The sequence below is a fragment of the Myotis nattereri genome (genome assembly GCF_964212035.1).
Source record: "Myotis nattereri genome assembly, chromosome: 8".
NCBI lineage: Eukaryota > Metazoa > Chordata > Mammalia > Chiroptera > Vespertilionidae > Myotis > Myotis nattereri.
In genome coordinates this window covers 54,206,936-54,216,260 of record NC_138083.1, presented here as the reverse complement: position 1 = coordinate 54,216,260, position 9,325 = coordinate 54,206,936, and the positions used below count along the sequence as shown (strand labels likewise).

The window sequence follows — 9,325 nt, the reverse complement described above, 5'->3', positions numbered from 1 at the left end:
AAAAAGACCGTACCCTTTTATGTAATGATGTTTACTTTGAATTTATATTAGTTCACACAAACACTCCATCCATGCTTTTGTTCCGCCCCTCCGGTCCAGTTTAAGAACCCATTGTGGCCCTCGAGTCAAAAAGTTTGCCCACCCCTGGGTTAGATAGACCGAAGAGTGCCGGCAGTTACAAATTAGGACAGGACCACCGCTGTTAATAGCTTAAGTTCTCCGATACTACTAACAGGAACAATAAGAAATGACCGTGGCTACAAGTTGCATACTCTCTTGAACACATATACACCTCACCTTAATGAGAAGCCGTACTGTGCCTGTGTGCGCGTACCCAGGACACAAAGCAGGCCACTTTATGAGACTCTTTACAAGAAAACGCAGTAAGCATAATGTCCACAGAGCTTGATTTTATTTTACCTTAAATATAATTGCATTTTAAAAAGCTTCAATGAATTCAATGATTTAAAAAAAACAAGTCAAAGATACCAACATATTTCTCACGGTCCAAAAATGATTCCACACATTTTCTTTAGCGAAGTCATTTGTAATAGATTTCTCAGTTATATTCTTAGGTAATCATTTGTATATTCTCTCTATAAATACTGTCAGTCTGTCTAGTGAATTTTGGGGAGAAAAAGGAAGGTGTACATTAATGGTAGTTCTTGTTAATAAACACAGAGTTTTTGAAGTGGGAAGGATTTTAATATCATCAAATTCTACTCCGTTCTTACAGACAAGGAGGGGAGGGAGGGGCTGAAGCTGTCACATTGCACAGAGAGGCCAGCCTGGCCCTGGTGGCCCGCCTGTGGCCACCACGGAGCAAGCCCAGCTGGGCCACAGACCAGGGGACACGCCCCCCCCCCAAGCCTGTTAACTTGGTACAAACACGTGAACAGAATGGTAGGAAAATGCCTCTAGGGTGATTTCACTTTAAACGTGACCTTTCTTAGAAGAAAGCTGAAATAATGCTTACTATTTCCACTTACGTGGAAAAGGGGAATTGAATTTTCTTCCCAGTTTTGTAGAGTGTTTTGCAGATCAGGTTTTACGGTGGCTTGAAGTCAGCAAACAGGCCTGTTTTCCATGTGTCCCCAGCAACTTCCCAGAGGAGAAAACAAGCCCTCCCTCCCGACCCCAGTCTGGGAATGGGCGAGTGAGCCTGGACTTTAACACAAAGGGCTGAAACTGGAAGCCCACAGGGTGGCTGGACGCAGAATTCCACGTGTGTGACATTGTCACCTGCTGCAAGCACGCAGGAGGGAAATGAGGGGTCTGGACTTGTGTGGCATCAGGCAGACAGCCAGAATGAGTGCAGTGATTTGAAGTTGGTTGGGCTGGAAACATTCATGCAGCCTCGTAATAAAGAAATGCCCCTGATGTGGCCGTGACCCGATTCTTTGTGAGGCTTGAGCAGGAGCCGCCATGTCTGCCAACCACAGGAGAGAGACGCAGGCAGGGAACCCACACGCCTTCAAGCTGCCACCGGGATGAAATTAAACAGCGGAGAGTTTAAGAACAATTGCTTTTTGGCCCTTTAGCAATACTTTTTAATTGGTGTTAAATGTTAACGGTTCCTGTAATGCACTTAGAACAGAAACATATTTAAATAAATAATATTTAGGGAAGGCTGGCATTTCTGATTCTTTGTTGTATAGTCTAAGCAACCAGGGTTGATGCTACAAAGTAGCAAATACCCAGGGTTTATGAAGCTGAATCGCCTCTGGTTTTACATTGGAGATATTTTTGAAATAAGAAGTATATCCCTGTCTCCTCCGTCCTCTCCCCACAGTTTAATTTATATTAATTGTTTTAAATGGTTATAGACATTTTTGCTATTTTCTTACCATTAAAAAAAACCAAATTTACTGATTTAGTCACTTTCTATCCCATCATTTCTAGACTAGCAGTGAAATCAACACGGATTAATTCCTAAGGCTGATGACAGGTTGGGAGGGTGGCCCGGGCAGTTCAATTAGTGGTTAGTACCTTGTTCAGTTCTTTAAAATCACCTGACACTTTCCAGGTAAAAGTTACTGTGGCTCCTAGGTATCAGTAGTTACTAAAGAAAAAAAAAGAAAATGGATTATATATGTTGAAATCCAGGAGCTATTAAATATTTAAAGTTGTAAGTCTTATCAGATGTTATGGGTGAGGTAAAGCTTCTTTTAGAGTCGAGAACATCTTCCACCGGGAATAACGGGGCAGGTGCGCCCGCGGTTCACAGTGGCACCTCCCATTCCAGGTCCGTCCTGCACAGCTGCCTATCTTCCCAGTGACTGGAGGAGGAGGCACTATCTTCACTGGGAGCTGACGACGGGAAAATCACTGAGCGCAGTCATTTTTGGACACTGCCAACAGCCTCAATAGGCATTTTCTACGCTACCTGTTCCATCGTAGGTGAAAAAAAAATCCACAATCAGGAGGCTGCCTTTTTATTTTAGAAAAAAAGGAAAAACTAAACATTTCAAGACCAATCAAGATACACAGAGATACTGCTTACATCTGCGCAGCCCACCCACACTGACCTTCCTCAGAGAAACACCAGGGATGTACCCCCCCGCCCCCTCCCCCGCATAAGTGAGGCCATCACCTCAAATTCCATTGCTTCAATTCGAATAATCAAGGAACGTGATTCAGAAATAGTAGGACATCCTGCATTTTATTCAACTCCATATGACAAAATAGGAACCTAGACTAAGACATCCATTTTGATCAGCAGGTGTGTCGAGCCACAGATTTCATCATAAAAAATATTGGATCTAGGTAACAATTCCCGCTGCTTCGGGGAGGCCCTGGCCCCACATGGCACGCCAGTAGAAAAATAGTGTCTCTCTTCACCATGCAGAGAGGGGCGGCCTCGCCCTGAACAGAGGGGTCAGTCTCGCGGTCCTGTCACGCGCCGTCTTATTTACACACTTTACATTTCTCTGAAGTTATATATACACATCCTCTTGGGAGGAGACAGAACCCTACACGGGATCAAATACTAACAACAAAAAATTCACGGCAAAGAAGGACACAGATAAATAATAAAAACATTCAACTGCTGAAACACAGCTACAGGAAGCCACCTGTTTCTTTTCCCAACGATGCTGAGACAACCCCTGCCCCCCATCCCACGAGGAGGGGCGGCGGCACTGGTGGGGACACGACCCCATCCCTCAGAAAACAGGGCTGTGGAGCGAGTTCAGAGTTCATTCCGGACCGAAACAAACTTCGCAGTCTGCTTTGTTAGGATTCGTCCACACTGTTCAACGATGTGATCTGCCACTGCTGTGGGTGTGTTGGAAAGATTGTCCAATTTTTCTGTTTCAGCTGAGCCGCTGTCTGATTCCTTCTTCAGGGCACTGGGACCCGACCGTCTCTGGGACAGTGGTGCTGGAAGAAGCCCATAGTCTCAGACTGCAGCCTGATCCCAACGCACAAAATGAGGTAGAACAGGCAGCCCCGCCCCCACCGCCAGCCCCGCCCACCCGCCCACCTGGCTGCAGGGCGGGTCCTCACGCAGGCAAGGAAGTCACCAGCTTAAACTGGTGTTCCCAGTAATCCGATGACACTGTGCTTTGTTTTCATCTGAGAAGGTAACAAATCCACCAGGAACGGAGCGAATTTCCCGGTTATAACTGATTATCCTGCCAGACAGATATTTCTCCCCAGTTTACGGACACGAGGGGGAGGGCTCCCTTATGGGTGTGTAAGACGGAGATAGAGATAACAGTAAGATTGTACCTACACAGCCTCCTCTTACCTCCTGGCTCCCACGGCTGTCCCTTCCTAAGACGAATTCATCAAAGTTTCGTTAGAGGGGGTCAAGTTCTTCAATGCGCTTTGTAGAAAAGTTACGTAAGTCATTTTAACTGAAGAAATGGCAGGCCCTAGCTTACTGCGGAACTGAGAGGTCCGGGTGGCTTTTCTGTTTTAAGTAGCATTGATTTCTCATGTTGTCTGACCTTAAAACAAGAAACAATAAGTCTTTTCCCCTCATTTTCCTTAAATCAAAGTACTATTTATAAAATACTTTACATCTTTTTAAATCTTCAAATTATAGACAAACCTCCCTAATACAAAATACTAAAAGTGCAACAGTATAAATTAAGAGTTTGCAACCACATTATACAAACATTACCTCTTTATTGTACAGCTTTGATACGTGAAATATTTACTCACAACGGTTTATAATGTTGTGAATAATTTACGGTGACGCTCGTCTGTAACGGGTTCCCAGTCGCTGGGCCACAGACCACACTAGAGAACAACTGTCCACATAGCAGCTACAAACATTTAAATAAAAATAAAAAAGGCTTGTTACTGACAGGTACTTGCACACAAAAAAGCATGCTATCTTTCCCAGTGGAACTTCACAATGTTGCCTGCATTGAAATAACCCACTTATTTATAGTAAAACAAATCTTGCTTTCAAAAAAAAAAAAAAATCACACTGCCAGATGTATTCTGCAGTACGAAAGCTACCTTTCAAGTTGGGGCTGCATGTCTGTTACCCGCATAATCGTAACATTATAAATACTACAGACAAAGGGACAGTCATAAGACACGATGTTGGGAGGGCGGGACCACGTCTTTAGGATAAGAGTTCTAAAAACGGAGTTCAATGTCTGTTTTGAATGAGTGTCGCTGGAATACCGCAGGGGACCCCCCGGTTCCCTCCCGGGATTATTAGGTTTCAGGAGAAACGAAGCGGATGTGCTCGGAGCCCTTTCTGTTCCCAAGGCGGTTTTCCAGGGACTTTTGATTTATGTTTATTTAAAAGGTTGAAGAATTCTCAAGAACAGTCAAGCTCACTGAGAAAGGACCATGCAGCGCTTACGAGACGACCTTCCAGCAGCCACACAGCTAACGAAGTTTCTGCCATGGGGACAATTTTAAGGAGAACCCGGGTACGGCAGGTGTGCACCTGACGGTCACACATCACAGTGTGTAGGAGGGACAGAACGGCAGATGAGCTGCCTTGCGCAGGCTAGTTAATCCCGATCTCCTTGTTGTCCTCGATGAACCTCGTAAACGGCCGGCTGGCCCCCGTGTCGGAGCTGGCTTTGTCCAGGCCCACCATGGGTGGGCTGCTGCCCGTGCGAGCCTTGTCCATGCCGGCAGCCAGGGAGCCCACAGGGGGCATGGCACTCCCACCCAGACTCACCGGGAGCTGGGGGATGCCCCCATTCTGGATGACGGAAATCTCATTGTTCTTCATGGCCAGACCATTGGTGATGGCCGCCGCATACTGATTCCAGAAACTGGGGTCCACGTTCATGGCACGCGCTGCCAGGTCCTTCTGAAACATTTCCGAGAACTTCAGGGCATCGCCCCCCAGCAGAGCCATGGGGTTTTCCACCGACAGGCGGCGGCCCCGCCTTGCAGGGGCGTTGTTCCACATGTGTGTGCCCATGTGCACCTGCGTGGGAGACAGGGCGACAATCAGTGAGCAAGCAGCACGAGGCAGTGTGCCTGTGGATGCATGCCCCACTGCCATCCACACACGCGTGACTCACTTAGAACTTGTTTCCATTTCCGTTCCCATCCTACTAGTAAGCCAGTCCATATGAGGCAAACTTTTCGGAGCATCTTATGCTACAACTAGAGGCCTGGTTCACGAAATTTGTGCACCCGGGGGCGTGGGGGGGGGGCGGTTTCCCTCAGCCCGGCCTGTGCCCTCTCACAGGCCAGGAGCCGTCAGTCGGACATCCTTAGTGCTGCCACGGAGGCAGGAGAGGCTCCTGCCACTGCTACTGCGCTCACCAGCCGTGAGCACGGTTTCCGGCTGAGCAGCGCTCCGCCTGTGGGAGTGCACTGACCACCAGGGGGCAGCTCCTGCTTGAGCGTCTGCCCCCTGGTGGTCAGTGAGCGTCATAGTGACCGGTTGTTCCGCCAATTGATTTGCATATTAGCCTTTTATTATATAGGATATGATTTATTTTTATTCAATACAAAAAGCAAAACCAGCCAATGCATTAATGTTTCTTCCACTTGATGAACTTGATAGAACACCTTCCCCTCCCCAAGGTGTGAGATGAAGACCCCCAGAGGATGTTCCAAAGCTCAGGGCCTCTTGGCTCCGGAGCCTGGCATTGGGGGCCTCTCCCTGACCCATTCCCATTAAGTCTTCTCATATGTGAAACTCTTGGCTCCACCCTGCCTCCCTCCCAAACACAAAGGAAGCATCCTGGGCATCTCTGGTCAGCAGAGACCTCAGTAAGTAGAAGCCACAGGAATTGACCTTTTCAGGCTCTGAAGAGGTCACCAAGACCCCAGTAGGCACCTGGCATGGCCGCAGGGCAGCACATTTAGCTGAGAGTGGGACACTGGCCTCCACGTGTCACCTAGTGCCTGCCACACACTCTACTTCCCGGGGAACAAGGATGAAAGGCGGGCACTGAGCTATGAACACAGCGCCAGCTCTTCGCTCTGGCCTTGGGCTATGGGCTTCTCACCAAATGACCATGGCCCCTCAGTAGCCACAGGACAAGCAACAGGACCAGCTTCTGCCTGGGGCAGGATGTGAATCAATTGTATCACGGGGAGATGTTTAAAGCCCAGCTTGTCCTGCCATCAGTGTTCCACAAGATTCTAGACAGCTGGGGCCTGGGCCTGCCCACCTGATACGGTGTCCATCACCCAACAGGCTGCCGCGCTGCAGAGGCTGCACAAGCCCCCACGGGGAGGGGAGATGCTCTACAGTCGAACAGCATGCACACATCCATAACTGTGAGCGTGTGCACCTGAGTGCACGCATGGCACACACACATATGCAGACGGCACACACACACATGCAGACACCACACAGTACACACATACTATACATGTGCACACTACACACATGCACTCTCCCACATACACATTATACACATGCAAGGCACACACTACAGGTGTGTACACACACTGCACACTCGTGCATATACATGCACACTCTGACCCACACGTGCACAGTCACCCACACATGCACACACACACCCACACTCACACTCTGCATGCGTGCACACACCACAGGCGCTCACATATTGTTTTGCGTGGGCTCTCCAGCCGCGCCTCCCTGTGGCCAGCGGCAGCCCCACCTGCCACACCTCTGGGAGTGGAGGGCATCCCTGGTGTCCCCAGGGCTCGGAGGGGCCCCAGCCTGTTCCCTCACCTTGAGGTTGCCCTTGGTGGTGAAGGCTCTCCCGCAGATGGTGCAGCCGAACGGCTTCTCCCCTGTGTGAGTGCGCTCATGGATCTGCAGGGCGCTGGCGGAGGAGAAGGTCTTCCCACACGACTGGCAGTTGTGCTGCTTGGGTGTCCGGCGTGGCGGGGGGGCCAGCATGGGCGCAAGGCCGGGGCTCATCACCGCCTGCGGCCCGGTGGGCACCTGGACGGCGGCCGGCAGTGGCGGGCCCTCACCCAGCGTGATGGCTTTGCTGTGCCCATTCACCTCCATTTTGATCATGGCAGGCGCGGAGCCGGTGACCAGGCTAGGCGCGCTTTGGCTGGGACCTAGGGCAAAGTTGGGGTCAAATAACGGAGAAGGCAGCCCTTTCAATTTGTGGGTCAGTAAGTGCTGTTTTAAATTACCCATAGTGGAGCACCCGCGCCCGCAGACCGCGCAGATGAACGGGCGCTCCTTAGTGTGGCTGCGGTGGTGGATTTGCAACGCACTCCTGCAAGCAAAAGGCTTGCCACAGACACGACACATGGTGCGCTCACACTTACCCCGATCTCTGCTCAGGAACAGTAGGCTAAAGGGGGCCTCCTCCTTGATGGCCAGCCGGCCAGGGGGGGCGGACGTCAGGTCCAGCGCGCCTCCATTTTCGGGGGCAGGAGGTGGACTGTCCGGCCTTTCCGTCTTTAGCGGAATGTCCTGTGGCTCCTCATGGTTGCTGAGGCCTGGGGACTTGGAGGGCAGGCTTTCGCTGTGGCTGTGGACGGGGGACAGGGCCTGCATGGAGGATGACGATTCGGACAGGGCCGGGCTGCCCGCACTGCGGCTCTCCAAGTCGCCCACTGCGGACGAGGAGTCATTGCTGAGGCGGTCGCTGTCCCCGGACCCGTTCTCCATGGCCTTCAAGGCAGTCAGCTGCGGGCAGCTCATGACAGAGTCCATCATCTTCATCTGGTTCTCCAGCGCGGCAATGCTGGAGATGACAGACGGGGGCGAGGGCGGGCAGGAGCCTGAGTAGGGCAGCAGCGGCTTGGACGGGTCGCTGGCTGCGTCCTTCAGCTCCACGTCCTCCTCCATGGAGTTCTCATCCACGTCGTCCTCGAAGCTGCTCAGGACCTCGGCAGCCTTGTCGTCGTAGGGAAGCTCGGCGTCCATGGCGTCCTGCAGGCCCTCGGGCAGCGGCGTGTTGGGGATCTGCCCGCCCATGTGCATGCGGATGTGCTGCTGCAGGACCACGGCGTTGGTGAACTTCTTCTGGCAGATGGGGCAGGAGTGCTGCACGCGCAGCGGCGGCTTCGCCCGGTGCACCCCGAAGTGTGTCTTCAGGTTGCCCTTGGTGGTGAAGGCGCGCCCGCAGATCTTGCACTTGAAGGGCCGCTCCCCGGTGTGCGTGCGGTAGTGCATCTTGAGGGCGCTCTGGCAGCTCAGCACCCGATGGCAGATGACACACTGGTTGGGGTCGGTCATCTTCTTGTCGATGTTCTCCACCAGCTGCTGCAACTTGGACGTCTCCGACGTCTGCATGGAGTCGAGCAGCCCTCCGAAGGGAAACTTGGCCTTGAACTGGTCAGAGCTGGCCACGAGGACTGGGCTGCAGAGGCCAGTGGAGATGCTGTTGTCTGTGAGGGTGGTGGCGGCCGATGTGGATGTGGCGGAGACCTGACCGCCGGCAGGGATGTCCCCCACCCTGGCATTTGCACAAGGCAGGCTCACAGGCTCGGTTTTGGTCAGAGAGGGCCCACTGAGCACAGGCTGTGGGGACTCGGCGGTCACTGGGGCACCCGACTCAGAGGTATTGAGGCCGGGGGACAGAGAGGGGCATTCGCTGGACGCAGGCGAGGGCCGCTGTGGGGAGCGACTTGCAGGGGTGAGGCTGGGGGAGTCGGCGTAGCTGCCAACACCCGGGATGGTGGGTGGCAGCTGCAGCCCCACCGACGTGGGCACCGTAGGCAGCACGGGCTTACTGTCTAGCCAGGTGGTGACTGGCTTTTCTGGGGGCAGTGACATGCCATAGGGAATCCCGGAGCAGGTGGGCACATTGTCCAGGTACTCGGGCACGGGGTAGGGGTTCATCTGGATGTGGGGGTACTTTTCCTTGTGCCTCTGGAAGTGCACCTTCAGGTTGCCCTTGGTGGAGAAGCGGTTGCCGCAGATGTTGCACTTGAAGGGCCGCTCGCC

General features: G+C 52.2%; 1 protein-coding gene across 2 annotated transcripts in view; it reads right to left on the bottom strand.

The window, feature by feature from the left end:
* Positions 1-401: 401 nt before the first annotated feature.
* SALL3 (spalt like transcription factor 3) overlaps positions 402-9,325 on the bottom strand; it is a gene marked incomplete at its 5' end in the record, with an annotated part of 22,145 nt that continues 13,221 nt past the window's right edge. Inside the window, 3 exons of one of the 2 annotated variants that reach the window (XM_081096919.1) lie at positions 402-5,410; positions 7,142-7,482; positions 7,699-9,325. The exon at positions 7,699-9,325 is cut by the window's right edge and continues 1,319 nt beyond it. In XM_081096919.1, coding sequence (XP_080953045.1) covers positions 4,979-5,410; positions 7,142-7,482; positions 7,699-9,325 — 2,400 coding nt within the window. In that variant the 3' untranslated portion in view covers positions 402-4,978. Of the gene's footprint in view, positions 5,411-7,141 lie in introns of both variants that reach the window. The other variant, XM_081096918.1, reaches the window with a different exon arrangement.